Consider the following 15,147-nt stretch of genomic DNA (forward strand, 5'->3'; position numbering starts at 1 on the left):
TAGGTCTATGGATGAAACAAGGGAATCTAGCCTTGTTATGTTAGCCTCTCAGATTACTGTTACAGTGCTGTCTCTCTTACAGAACCTGCATACACTTCAGAGAAAGCTACAGGAAAAGGAAACAGCTCTGCTAGAACAAACTCAGGTGGTAGAATTTCTGGAGCGGGAATTGCATATGGCTGAACAACAAAAACAGGTACTTTTTCATGTTTTGCTTATTGCTTTACTGTCATGTCTCTTTAGTGGAGTCATAGAATCATAGAATGGCTTGGGTTGGAAGGGACCTTGAAGATCATCTAGTTTGAACCACCTGCCATGCACTGGGATGTCTCCCCACTAGATCAGGCTGCCTGGGGCCTCATCCACCTCCAGGGATGGGGCATCCACAGCTTCTTTGGGCAACCTGTTGCAGTGCCTCACCACCCTCTGAGTGAAGAATTTTCTCTTAACATCTAATCTAATTCCCTCGCTTTTAGTTTAAAGCCATTCACCCTTATCCTATCAGTATCTGCCTGAGCAAAAAGTTGCTCTCTGTCTTTTTAATAAGCCTCCTTTAAGTATTGAAAAGCTGCAGTGAGGTCTCCTCAGAGCCTTCTCATCCTCAGTCTGAACAGACCCAGCTCTCTCAGCCTTTCTTCATAGGAGAAGTGCTCCAGCCCTCTGATCATCTTTGTGGCCTTTCTCTGGACCTGCTCTAACAGGTGCACATCCTTTTTGTTCTGGGGGCCCCAGACCTGGATGCAGCACTCCAAGTGGGGCCTCAGAAGGGCAGAGCAGAGGGGGCCAAATCACCTCCCTTGACCTGCTGCCCCTCCTCTATTGATACAGCCCAGGATGCAGCTGTTTTTCTGGGCTGCAAACACGCGCTGCTGGCTCGTATCAAACTTTTTGTGCACCAGACTGAATGCGGTGGACTGGACTTTTGTCAGTAGCCAGTTACCAGATCAGCTTGTTTCTGGCACCAAGTTTCGAGCATGAAGTCAAGCTGGCAACTCCCTCAGCTCAGAGAGAAAAAATGTTAATTCTTGGATAAGAGGCAATTTAGTCTGAGTGGGGAATCACGTGATTGTTACCTCAAAATTAAGATACTCCTCCCTTTCAAAGAAGAGGACAGATTTTTTTGGTTCCGGAAAAGAAAAGAAAATGATTACTACTATGCAGAAAAGATTTCAATAATATTGCTATTAAAGATTACTATGCGCACTTTCTAACCTTATTTCTGGCTTTATGCTCAGCCTTATATAGTCTCCCCAAAAGTTGATGGCTTCTGTCTGGTTGAGGATAAGGGCTTACAGCAAGTTGACAGCATCACAAATCTCCAAACAGGAGGAATTTTGTGTCCGTGGCTTATTCCTCAATCCAGGATCCACTTGGAGTTATTTTTATGTTTGCTAAAATGGTTTTACACTTTGTTTTGTCTTCATTAGACAGCAAGTTCATGCTGCATCTGATTTTACTATACATGGTGTGTTTTATGTCATAGAAATAAAATTATATTGTCTTTATGTCATGCTTTATGTCATCAAATAGTTCTGTTTCTTTGTCTATTTTGTTACTACTCTATCCAATTTTCTCCAGTTCCCAGATTGCATTTTTTCAACTGACCACTGGTGAAGTGTTTATAGCCTTGGTGTTTCCAGTTCCAACGTGTGCCTCACCTTCTATCATTCCCTGCCTTCATGTACTTCCCTGCATCCCATTCTGTGTTCCTGCTTCTCAGTGCCTCTGCTGTCTCACCAGGCCCGCACTTTTCTACACTACACTGTTGTTAGTCATACCTATTTCATTTTACAAAGAGTAGGTGTTTGTAGCTGCTATCTATTACAGAAAAACAAAAAAAGCTGCAATAATACCATATGAAGATAAGTAAAACAAACTTTTCTTATTTACATGGTGAGAAGAAATATTTCTATAGCTAAACTAAGTAAAATCATTTCCAGGAATTTAAGGCATGTTCAGACAGCAGGCTTGACGAGCCTTGTTCCAGAGGACTTGTAAATACAGTGTAAAGCTTTGAGTCCTGTTACTAGTAGTGTCAATGCTACATTATTGGACTACAAGGCTCTGTAACTATTAACCTGGTTTTGTGGCTAGCTATAGATTTTCCAGGTGATAGTTGTTTAGGGGGCTCTAGCTGCCACACTAACACGTGCATCTGCACTGAACTTGAACTTTTTCTAAGGCAGGTTTTAGAGCTACAGGTCTCTGTGCATTGCTTACAGTTGGTCCAGCCAAGCAACAGGGATAAAGATGCTTCAGAAGACCGCTCTAGCAGCCCAGTTTCTGTGCATGTGAACAGGGACAAAATCTAACCATACTGCGCACTGCTGCCTGGTGCATTCAAAGCTGACAAATACACAGTGCTTCACCTAAGACAAAAGTACCTAGCATGCTGCTAATATAGCTATACTGTTCTGGACTACAGTGTCCAGGCCAGGTCAAAGACAGATGTTCTTTGGTGCAACTTGCTAAGGACTTGGTAATATGACACAGCTTCTGCAGTGGTATTGGATCTCACCTAGTCATTTTGGAGTGTGAATAAAAAGAGATCAAGTCTCTACATATATGACTATATATACATGTGCCCCTTGAGATGAGATCCCTTAAAAGGTTTGTTTGCAGATGTATGATGAGTACCTTTTTTTTTTTTCCTCAGTAGCACAACTTCTGAAAATCTCCACCGTTCAGAATGAACTTCTGCTTTATCAGTCTCGTGGGAGAGTGGTGCAGTACATAGCTGCACTTCTGGTCAAACAAGCAGATACGTTACAAATTCATTTTTAAGCTCAAATGCTCATCATTTCTACTTACAAATAAAAGGGACCTCTACTGTTGTTATTGGTTGTGCTGTCCTCCAGTGTCCTTAGTTAATTCAAGTTTTGAACATTAATATTGTTCTTTCTGGAGAAATGCTAGCTTTTATTATAAATATCCTTGGTCTCAAAGCAATATCTAATTCTACCACCTCTCTTCCTTTATTTATTTATAATTATGCTCTATCAGAACACAACAGGTTGATCTACCTCCAGATTTGTTGGTCAGGCTTTGAAAGCTCTCAAGGTGTTTGTAGGGAGCAAATGTGAGCTGATTCATTGTCTTGTACGTTTGGAGAGAAGCAGAAAGAAATTGATTTCTGACCAAAATGCTGGAAACTTCCTAAATATCTTGGAAATAGTTTCTTCCTGTTTAGACCTTGAAGACAATGAACACAGAAACATATGTTTATTTTGGTGGTTCTTGTGGGTAACGCATGTGTATTTTGTTATTATCATTATTATTATAGAACTTGCATAAGGTGTTTAGTGGATGAAATGTAGTTTTGATGAGGAGGCAAGAAGCCACTTTTTGTTCCTTTCATGTATATTGGTTGAAGAGCTCTGATTTTCAATAGGTTTTGTAAACATAATTTGGAGCTCTTTCACAATGGCTTTCTTCTGACCACTTACAGCCCATCCCCCAGTGGTAGAGTAATGCTAGATTACAATACAGTTTACAAGTAAGCAAGATGCTCTGGACCTCTTCTCGTAGGAGTCACCATAATGAGTCAGAATTGTAGCCTGCCCAATAATTCCTCCAGCAATGGCCAGGAGTCCTGTCTTGCTTCAGTCACATGCCGAGAGAAAATATTTCCCACCTGATACCCATATGTCCCTCATGGGCATCTGTTTTGCAAGCCTTCCTAGCTTTTCCACACACAGCACTCCACAAAGCCCGTCCAGTGCTGAACCTCACTTTGGAAACTTTTTTCTTTTCTTTAAAACTTTTATGCACCACTCTGTTTTCTTGTTCATGTGTCCCAACCAGGCACAGTGGTGGGACCTGTTACTGTCAAGAAGAGGTGAAGAACCTCAGTGAGCTGACTTGTGCTCACTCTTGATTATACTGCTTGCCAAAGAGTTTTGTGGAGTGATAGCATGGATATCTTCATGGCATGGTTGTTGGGGTCCCCTGATTCCTCTTCTATGCCCTGAATCCGCTTGTGCCCACTGTATGGTCATCAGGAGGTCTGGGTATACCTATACCCTAAGGCCATGGGGTGGAAGCTTCTCTTCCTACCCATAGTGTAAAGGGAGCTCCTCATCAGCCTCCTCCAGAAACTAACTATGTTGATCATCCATAGGCCCAGGCGAAGGAAATTTCATAAAAGGAATTCTGGCAAGTATAGGTTCTGTGTCTGTTCCTTGTTTGTCTTAAATCTCTGGTCAGTGTCCACCAGCTTTCTGAGATCTTTCATGAATCACTGGGCATTGTGTAGAGTGCTCTGTCACTTATGGTTTCCTTTTTCAGCATTTTTAACCCAATTTCACATACACACTTTTGTTCCGTTTATTAATTGTTGTCTATAATTCTCCTTTTTCTGTTGTAGTGTTTCCTCACCTTTTTGGGAAGCTTTCTTTCCTCTAAAACAGAACTCATGGTAACTGTTCTACTATTTTCTTCCTGTCTATTCCCCTACACTAAATTTAGATTTTTCTTTTCTTTAGTTTTGGGAGTTGAACTCAAATTGTGAGTTCATGTTTACCCCAGCTTTATATCCTTTCAAGAAGCAAGTAGTAGGGCAGGTTCGCTCTAACAAATTGAGATTCCTCTCATGTTTATTTCATTCTTTCTGCTACTTAAATATTTGAGGAGGATATAATGGCAATTTTAAGATTTAATTCAGGTACTTTGCTTTGGTGCTGAATTGATCTAGATAAGAGTTAATTTAATTTCCATGTCCTTTTACAGATGTTACAAGATCAATGCCAGAAGATGTCAGTGGATCTAAGCTCCCTGAAAGATGTGCTAGATGCAGAGAGACAAGAGTCTCGGAGTCTTAGAGAGAAAATGGAGATGGAACTAGCCGAGAGGAAGCTGTCCTGCCATCACTTGCAGGAGGAGGTACAGTGTCTCTCAGAACAGCTACAAGAGGCAAGAAGGGCGCAAGTGGAATTAGAGAGATACAGAGGCTTGGAGAAGAAACGAAGGCAGGAGGTGGAAGAGAAAAACCTACAGATCAGTTGTCTTAAGGTGGCTGAGCAAGAGCTCCAATCTAGCTATGCTGCCCTTGTAGCTGAAAATGATAAGCTGAAACTGGATGTTGACCAGCTGTTGATGCTGTCTGCTGAAAACAGTACTACAATAAAGAAACTACAGGGTGAGTAAGCATGGTATTTTGGTGAAGCAGGTTTTCAAGAACCGAAGGATCACTGGGTTGCCTTCTACTTGGCTTTGCTTTTATTATGGCTCATAAGAAAATACTGATCATAGAATCATTCAGGCTGGAGAAGACCTCTAAGATCATCAACCTTTAAGACTGTATTAATGTCCACCACTATACCATGCTACTAAGTTCTAAATCTACATGTTTCTTGAAGACTTTCAGGGGTGGTGTCTCAACCAGTTCCCTGGGCAGCCTATTCCAATGCTGCACAGCCCCTTCAGTAAAGTAATTTCTCCTAATATCCAACCTAAGTATGATAAGGTCTCCCCTCAGCCTTCTTTTCTCTAGGCTAAACATCCCTAGTTCCCTCAGCCACTCCTAATAAGACTTGTTTTCTAGACCCTTCATCAGCTTTGTTGCCCTTCTTTGGACACACTCCAGCACCTCGATGTCCTTCTTGTAGTGAGGGGCCCAAAACTGAACACAGTATTAGAGGTGCGGCCTCACTAGAGCTGAGTGAATTGCTTCCCTAGTCCTGCTGGCCACACTACTTCTGATAAAAGCCAGGATATCCTGGTTTCCACCTGGACATTGAGCTGTTGACCACAACTCTTTGAATGCAACCGTCTAGCCAATTCCTTACCTACCACGTGGTCCATCTATGCAATCCATGTCTCCCCATTTTAGAGACAAGAAAGTTGTGCAGGACAGTATTGTGTGCTTTGCACAAGTCCAGGTAGATGGCATCAGTTGCTCTCCCCTTATTAACCTGTGCTATAACCCCACTATAGAAGGCCACCAAATTTGTCAGGCACGATTTGACCTTAGTGAAGATATGCTATCTGTCACCGGTCGTCTCTGTTTTCCATGTGCCTCAGTGTAGTTTCCAGGCAGACCTACTTCATGATCATACTGGGCATGGAAGTGAGACTGACAAGCCTGTAGTTCCCTGGATCTTCTTTTTTCCCCTTCTTAAAAATGGGGGTTGTATTTCCCCTTTTCCAGTCACTGGCACTTCACCAGACTGCCACAACTTCCCAAATAGTATTTGAAAAGGGTAGCATTTGTTGTACTTTCTTCATGTGGTGTCGTAGCCTATAATTTTTTGAGACTTGCTAATTTCTTGAGCCAGATATATATTTTTAATTAATTTTAATAATTTATTGGATTCCTTTTTCTTCCATCGACTTGTGCGAGTTCTTCTTGGATGTGCCACATTCTTCAAAATCTTTCAGATTCTTCTACTGAAATGTTAAACAAGCAACCAAGGAAAGCAAACTGTACCACTTTTCTCTGTAAGCTTATATTGAATCAGAACTAAAAATGCTAATCTTACTGGAGGCTAATATTTCAAATTGATTTTTTTCCAGCTACTTTAGGTCCCAAAACTGGAGCGGTGACTGGGATATAGAGATTCCATGTACTGCAGTTGCATACATGTAAACTGGGTATATTTCAGCCAAAAAGATACACCCTAACTCCCTTTTTTCCTTCCTCCTTTAGATGAACTTATACAGAAATCTGAAGAATTTGTATGCTGTCAGAATAAGCTGAAATCCTGGTTGGAGGTCTCTGAATTGAAGAAAGAGGTATGGTATTTTCATAGGTCTCATAAAATTTTCCCATATGTTGAGGAGGAACTGAAACAGAGTGAAATGTTTAGAATTTCTTTTTCATGTGGTGTTGCCTCAGAAAGATTCTTTTGGGTTCTCTCAGCTCATGGGCAGACATGTTATGACTATAAGAGCCTGGGCAAAAATAGGAGACAATCTGACTAATTCAGAAGTTGCCAACTGATACGTTAAAGGGATAACTGAAAAATCAAAGACTAATGCTTCGGTAAAAACTGTGTGCAAACTTGTCTCTCTCCTCCATCCTATGTTTAAACAGGATAAAACAACTTCACAGGAAAAAACGATAGAGAAGGAAGATGGGACTGGGACTTTACTACTATCCATAGAAAACTTGGAAAGACGGAAGACTGAAGATGGTATAATTATCCTTCTTCTTATCTATTTTAGATAAAAAACATGTCCACAGTTACTGGTTCAATATGCTTTTGTTGACAAGATCTTAAAAAATGCTAATTCTTTCCAGTTGTTAAAAGTAGAATTTATTAGCTCTTATACTGAAGGGTTCAGGCAGCACCTCTAATAGAATTAGCTAGAACTAAGATGAATCACAGAATAATTTACGCTGGAAGTTATCTCAGGCAGACTGTAGTCAAGCTTCCTGTTCAAAGCAGGGTCAGCTATGAGATCAGACCAGGTTGCTGAGGCCTTTGTCTAGTCAGGTCTTGAAAACTTCCAGGATGGTGACTATACAACCTCCTGGGCAGCCTCTTCTGACACTTGACTGTCCGCATGGCAGAAATGATTTTTATGATATCCAGTTGGAACCTGTTCTGTTTCAGCATATGCCTGTTGTCTTACATCCTCATAACTTGCACCACTCTAAAAATCCTGGCTTTGTCTTCTCAAGAACCTCTTCACAGGTTTTGGAAGGCTTCTTTTAGGTGTCTACAAAGCTGCATCTTCTCCAAGCTAAATAAGCCCTGTTGCCTCAGCCTCTCCTCACATGGCAAGTGCTCCAGCCACATGACCATTTTGGTGGTCTTCTTCTAAGCTTGCTTCAGTTTATCAATGTTTTCCTGTATTGTCCATACAAAACTGAATACAGTAGTTGAAATGCAGTCTAATGAGTGCCAGGTAGACAAGAATAATATCTTTGTATCTGCTGGCTAGACTGCTGTTCATACAGCCCAGAATGCTGCTGGTGATGTGTACTGCCAGGCACACTGCTGGCTGGTGTTTAGCCTACTGTTGATCCGATCCGATTTTCTTGATCCTTTCCCGGAGAACTAGTTCCCAGCCTGTACTCCCAGGGAGAGGACTTTGCATTTGTCCTTGTTGAATTTCATGAGGTTTCTTTTACACCCTTCCTCTAGCCTGTCTAGGTTGCTCTAAGCGGCAGCCCAGCCCTTGAGGGTATCAACTGTTTCTCCCCGGTGTGATGTGTTCTCCAAACTTGAGTGTGCACTCTGCCACCTTCAGGTCGTAGATGAAGCTGTTAAATGGAAGAGGTCACAAGATGGACCTCTGTGATGCTCTGCTTGTTACTAGCCTCCAGATAGTGAATGACTCATTCAGCACTGTTCTCTGAGCCTGACCATACAATCATTTTTTTTTATGCATCGAGTTGTCCTGAAGTCCAGACCATCTCTTATCTTGGATACAAAAATATTCTGTGAGACACTGGCAAAAGCCTTGCTAAAGTGAAGGTAAATGACATTCCCTGCTCTCTCCGTATCCACAAATGCATAGAAGGCAATCAAGTAGTCTAAGTATGACTTGCCCTTGGTAAATGCATGCTGACTATTTCTCAGTCACCACTTCCCCTTCCCTGTGCGTGGTAATGTGCTTCAAGAGGTTAGAGGCCACCTTGGGCACAGCAATTGTGAATTAATAGAGTTTTTGATTCTTGGAAAAGTATGGAGGGGGGTTAGCAGAACTGCCACCCTGGACTTTCAGAGGGCAGACTTTGGCCTGATAAGGAGACTGGTTAGAGGAGTCCCTTGGGAGGCAGTCCTGAAGGGCAAAGGAATTCAGGAAGGTTGGACACTTCAAGAAAGAAATCCTAAACTTACAGGAGCAGGCTGTCCCCACATGCCAAAAGATGAGCCGGTGTGGAAGACCAGCCTCACTGGACAGGGAGTTGTGGCTAGAGCTCAGGAAGAAAAAGAAGGTTCATGACCTTTAGAAGAAGGGGACACTCAGGAGGACTACAAACATGTCAGGAGGCTCTGCAGGAACAAAATTAGAAAGGCCAAAGCCTGCTTTGAGCTCAGTCTGACTATTGCTGTTAAAGAAAATAAACATGTTTTTACAAATAGGTAAACGAGAAAAGGACGAGTAAAGAGAATTTCCTTCCTTTATTGGATGTGGGGGGGAAACATAGTGACAAAAGATGAGGAAAAAGCCGAGGTGAGGTAACTAATGCCTTCTTTGCCTCAGTCTTTAGCAGCAAGACCAGTTGTTCTCCAGGTACTCAGCCCCCTGGGCTGGTAGATTGGAACAGGGAGCAGAACGAAGACCTCACAATCCACGAGGAAATGGTTAGCTATCTGCTACTCCACTTAGATGTACACAAGTCTGTGGGGTCAGATGGGATCCGCTCAGGGGTACTGAGGGAGCTGGCAGAAGTGCTCACCAAACCGCTTTCCATCATTTAACAGCAGTCCTGGCTATCCGGGGAGGTCCCAGTTGACTGGTGGCTAGTAAATTGCCCCTCACTACAGGAAATACATCGAGGCTGTGGAGTGTCCAGAAAAGGGCTACAGAGCTGGTGAAGGGCCTGGAACACAAGTCCTGTGAGGAACAAATAGGGGACTGGGAACTGGGGTGTTTAGTCTGGAGAAGAGGAGGCTCAGGGGAGATCTTATTGCTCTCTCCAACTACCTGAAAGGAAGTTGTGGGGAGCTGGGGGTCAGCCTTTTCTCACAGATAGCTAGAAATAGAAAAAGATAGAATAGTCTTAGGTTGCACCAGGGGAGGTTCAGGTTGGAAATTAGGAGAAATTTCTTCTTAGAAAGAGTGGTTAGGCATTGGAAGGGGTTGCCCAGGGAGGTGGTGAAGTCACCGTCCCTGGGGATGTTTAAGGAAAGGTTCAATGTGGTATTTAGGGACATGGTTTAGTGAGTAATATTGGGGGACAGTTGGACTAGATGATCTTGGAGGTCTTTTCCAACCTTAATGATTCTGTGATTCTATGAAATGTGATACATTTCATCTACAAGAAGGGCCAGAAGGAGGATCCGGGGAACTACAGGTCTGTCAGTCTGACCTCAGTGCCGGGGAAGCTCATGGAGCAGATTATCTTGAGAGCCATCATGCAGCACTTAGAGGACAGCCAGGTGACCAGGCCCAGTCAGCATAGGTTTATCAAAGGCAGGTCCTGCTTTACAAACCTGATCTCCCATGACAAGGTGCCATCCTCAGTGGATGAGGGAAAGGCTGTGGACATGGTCTACCTAGACTTCAGTAAGGCTTTTGACACCATTTCCCACAGCATTCTCCTGAAGAAGCTGGCTGCTCACGGCTTGGACAGGTGTACTCTTCTTTGGATTAAAAACTCTCTAGGTGGCTGGTAGCCTGTTGAATATGAGCCAGCAATGTGCTCAGGTAGCCAAGAAGGCCAACAGCATCCTGGCTTGTATCAGAAATAATGTGGCCAAAAGGACTAGGGAAGTGATCGTCCCACTGTACTTGGCTCTGATGAGGTCACACCCCTAATACTGTGTTCAGTTTTGGGCCCCACTCTACAAGGACATTGAGGTGCTGGAGCGTGTCCAAAGGAGGGCAATGAAGCTGGTGAAGGGTCTAGAAAACAAGCCTTATTAGGAGTAGCTGAGGGAACTAGGGTTGCTTAGCTTAGAGAAAAGAAGGCTAAGGGGAGACCTTATCATACTCTACAATTACCTTAAAGGCGTTGTAGCGAGGTGGGTATCGGGCACTTCTCCCAAGCACCAAGTGGTTAGACGAGGGGAAATGGTCTCAAGTTGCAGCAGAGGAGGTTTATGTTGGATATTAGGATAAATTTCTTTACTGAAGGGGTTGTGCGGCATTGTAATAGGCTGCCTAGGGAAGTGGTTGAGTCGCCACCTGTGAAGGTCTTCAAAAACTGTGTATGTTTAGACCTTAGTGTCATGTTTTAGTGGTGGGCATTGGTACTAGGTGAACAGTTGGACTAGATGATCTTAGAGGTCTTTTCCAACCTGAATGATTCTATGATTCTCTCTACCAAGAGGATATATTTTGTAATTTTTCCAAGAGACCAAAGTAAGGCATACCAGCTTGCAGTTTTCCAGATCATCTTTTTGTTCTTTTGTTTGAGGTAGGATACAACATTTGTATTTTTCCAGTCACTGTGGACCCCAGTTTCCATAACTGATCATTGCATCAGTGAACAAGGTAGGAACAACTGTTGTCATCTACCTGGATTTCTATAATGCCTTTCTAGTCCCCCACAGCACTCTTGCTTCAAAATTGGGTAGATATGGTTTTGATGGATGAACTGATAGATGGATAAGGAATTGACTGGATGACAGCATCCAAGGAGTTACAGTCAATGACTCAGTGTTCAAATGGAAACCAGTAATGAGTGCTGTCCCTCAAGGGTCTGTACTGGGACCAATACAATTTAATATCTTCACTAATAACATCAATAGTGGGATTGAGTGCAACCTCAACAAGTTTGCAGATGACATCAAGCTGAATGGTGCAGTTGGTACACTAGTGGGAAGGGTGCCATCCAGAGGGACCTTCACAGGTGTGATAACTGTGCCTATGTAAACCTCATGAAGTCCAACAAAGTCAAGTACAAGGTCCTGCACCTGGATCAGAGCAATCCCCAACATCAGTATGGACTGGATGATGAATTGATTGAGAGTAGCCCTGCAAAGAAGGACTTGGGGATACTGGTGGATGAAAAATTGGATATGAGCTCGCAACGAGTGCTTGTAGATTGGAAAGCCAATCATATCCTGGGCTTTGTAAGAAGTGTGGCCAGCAGGTCAAGGATGATTCTCTCCTTGCACTCTGCTCATGAGACCTCGCCTGGAGTACTATAACTAGCTCTACAACCACCAGTACAAGAAAGATATGGACCTGTTAGATTAGGTCCAGAGGAGGGCCATGAAAATGATCAGAGGGTTGGAACACCTCTTCTATGAAGAAAAGTTGAGAAAGTTGGTGTTGTTCGACCTGGACATGAATAGAAGCCTCTGAGGAGACCTTTTTGAATTTATAAAGGGGGCTGATAAGAAAGGCTTTTTGCTAGGGGCTGTAGTGACAGGAGGAGGGGCAAAGGTTTTAATCTGAAAGAGGGTAGATTTAGACTGGATATAAGGAAGAAATATTTCATGATGAAGGTTGTGATGCAATGGAACAAGTTGCTCAGAGTAGTTGTGGATGCCCAGTCACTGGAAGTGTTCAAAGTCAGGTTGAATGGGGTTTAGAGCGATGTAATGTAGTGAAAGATGTCCTTGCCCTTGACACGAGGGTTGGACTAGATGATCTTTAAAGGTGCCTTCCTACCCAAACCATTCTATGATTCTATACGGTACAGGACATGTTTTTGCCTTTCTTTTGCTTTTGAGTATCAGAATGTTTTGAGTATTGTAGAACAGTTAAGGTTGGAAGGGACCTTTGAAGGTAATCTTGTCCATCCCTCCTGCTCAAGAAGGATCACACAGAGCTGCTTATCCAGGACCCTGTCCAGCTGTCTTTTAAATATCTCCAAGGAAAACTCCGCAGCCTCTCTAGGCAACATGTACCAGTGCTCGGTTACCTTCACAGTTTAAAAAAAAAAAAAAAAAAAGACAACAAAAAATGTTTTTTTGTGTGTTCAGACAGTACTTCCTGTGTTTCAAATTTGTGTCCATTGCCTCTTGTCTTGTCACTGGGCACCACTGGAAGGAGCCTGGCTCCATCTTCTTTGACCCCTCCCCCCCTTCAGGTCTCTAGGCTAAAAAATCCCAGCTTTCTCAGCCTTTCCTCATAGGAGACATGCTCTAACCCTTTAATCATCTTAGTGGCCTTTGCTGGTCTCTAGATGATTAATGAAGAGGTTGAACAGCCTTGGACCCAGTATTGACACATTGGCTCTGTGGTTAGTTACTGGCTTCCAACTAGACTTCATTCTGCTAAAAACCATCCTCTGGGCCTGGCCCATACCTCAAGAGCTTGTCTGTAAGGATTTTATGTTGCACTGTGGCAGAAGCCTTACTGAAGTCTGTGTAGACAATACTCACTGCTCTCCCCTTATCTACCAGTCCAGTCATTTCATCATATACAGTATAGTGACATACCTATCATGAAAGGTGTTTATATGCCAGTTCTCAGAAATAAAAATAAAAATATCCTGAGTCAAACAGCAGATGAATTCTTGTACTCTTCTTGATTTGGACAATGGCCCTCCAGTGTTTTTATTCTTTTCCAGTTTTGACAATTTCTCTTTTCATTTTTATGCTAATGAAATTTGAAGCATTCTGCTACAATAATTCTTTCTTTCCCCTCCTTTTTAAGAATAATTTTTAAAACTTGAAGCTCTATCAGCTATCCTTTAATTTCAATCTAAATAACAATAGAATAGAATAATTCAGTTGGAAAGGACCAACAAAGATCATCAAGTCCACCTGTCTGACCTCTTCAGGGCTAGCCCAAAGTTTAAGCATATTATTAAGGATGTTATCCAAATGCCTCTTGAATGTTGACAGCCATTAGTCGTCAACCACCTTGCTAAGAAGCCTGCTCCAGTGTTTGACCATCCTCATGGTAAAGAAATTTTTCCAAATATCTAGTCTGAATCTTCCCTGGTGCAGCTTTATACCATTCCCACGCGTTCTGTATCACTGGTTACCAGAGAGAAGAGACCATCACATCTCTCTCTATTTCCCCTCTTCAGGGGAAGGAGAAAGGGAAAAGAACAATAAATTTTCTTTTCTAAAAGGTGCTTAAAATCATTAATTTGTTTTGGTGGTTTGTTTCTTTCAGGGAAAAAAATAACTAACACGTTATCCAATGGCAATGTTATATATCTTCAGTGCAGAAGTGCTGCGTAGAGCCATGTGTCCTGTTCTCTAAAGTTCTTTAAAGAATATCATGTCACTCTCTAAATGAGAGTTTTAATTTTCAAAGAAGTTGTTTCATATGCATGCATTTTTGAATGTTTCAGAGATACCACGCTTGCAACTTGTTCTCCGGGAGCCTCAGCAGGAAGCTGCGATGGTTGCAGAAAATTCAAAGGAGGTAATGATTAGGCAGCAGAAATAAGCCAAAACTAAAACAGGTCAAGGACTGGCCTTAAAACAGCTAAGCTGTTATGGCCTTTTTTAACAATCCTCTTTGAAAGGTTATTATTAACCGGATTAATGGTGAAAGACAGAAATAGCTTCCAAATACTGCTTGTCCTGTGTTCTTGTCAGACTGTATTTTCCTTTGCTGTCTGTGTGGAATTCTTGTGTCCTTCATTCACCCAATCCATATTCTTGCTATTTTATACCTCTTATGACTCTTATGAGTTAGTTCTGCAGCAAAATCGTAGGCTAAACTGAGGGAAGTCTCAGGAAACATGATTCCAAAGGTTCAATTGTCATTATAGGATACCTTTCAAACCCTACTTATCCCCGCTGCCCTTTTGGGGATCTGGCAGACTGACTGGAAGAAGCTGAGTTCTCTTTGTCATACAGGAGACTAGACTATATCTTTATATTCTTTCACTGTGAACAGGTTTAGGTACAGTTGCAGGCAATCCATTGGTGAGAAGAGTGCAGGATTGCCTACCTTCTACTTTGCTTTATACTCAGTCAGCCAGGTGATGGAGATGGCTGCCAGTGTATACCTGTAATAAGAATTTGTTGTAGAATTGTTTGTCAGCTTAGAGCAAGATCTTGGCTCTTTCCAGACTGCTGCACTCTGTTCCAGTCTGCCTGCAGGGGGAAGAAGATGATGCTGTGTTTTATCTAAAACAGTCCTCTCCAACTGAGAGAGTTGGTGGTTTAAAGTTTCCAGCTTCTCTCCTTCTCCAGTAATTGTATAGCAAAAGATCAAGCTTCATATTTATTGACTTTTTTATTAGCTTTTGATTTAAAAAATGGGGATGGAAGGTGTTACATATGAAAATGCCAAAGACTGTTTCCTTAAGTTTTTACTGCTGTGAAGTAATTAGGGCAAAAGTTGACATTTGGGACTCATGCATTCTGAGTCAGTTCATCCTGCTTGACTTCAGAGCCTTACATTCCAATTGCCTATTGTTGAGGTCTAATCTAGTGGCTCAACAGGTACATACATGCGTAAACACATGCATGTATGTGGTCTTTTTTCAAGGGCAGCTATAAGCCTCTGAGCTATTTTATAGAGCCCCTTTATAAGCATTGGTGTGAATAGTTACTTTAGCATATGATTCACCTTGACCAAGGTGGGTGTTTAAAACAGTTGACAAATCCA

The 15,147-nt window shown here is 42.3% G+C and overlaps 1 protein-coding gene across 9 annotated transcripts in view; it reads left to right on the forward strand.

The window, feature by feature from the left end:
- GOLGB1 (golgin B1) overlaps window positions 1-15,147 on the forward strand; it is a 70,670-nt gene that overhangs the window by 19,769 nt on the left and 35,754 nt on the right. For 8 of the 9 annotated variants that reach the window (XM_040544482.1, XM_040544479.1, XM_040544455.1 and 5 more), the window contains 5 exons: window positions 83-196; window positions 4,729-5,137; window positions 6,647-6,732; window positions 7,034-7,133; window positions 13,877-13,950. In XM_040544482.1, the coding sequence (XP_040400416.1) occupies window positions 83-196; window positions 4,729-5,137; window positions 6,647-6,732; window positions 7,034-7,133; window positions 13,877-13,950 (783 nt within the window). Of the gene's footprint in view, window positions 1-82; window positions 197-4,728; window positions 5,138-6,646; window positions 6,733-7,033; window positions 7,134-13,876; window positions 13,951-15,147 lie in introns of those variants that run through there. The other variant, XM_040544499.1, reaches the window with a different exon arrangement.

This window comes from Cygnus olor, chromosome 1 (genome assembly GCF_009769625.2).
Source record: "Cygnus olor isolate bCygOlo1 chromosome 1, bCygOlo1.pri.v2, whole genome shotgun sequence".
NCBI lineage: Eukaryota > Metazoa > Chordata > Aves > Anseriformes > Anatidae > Cygnus > Cygnus olor.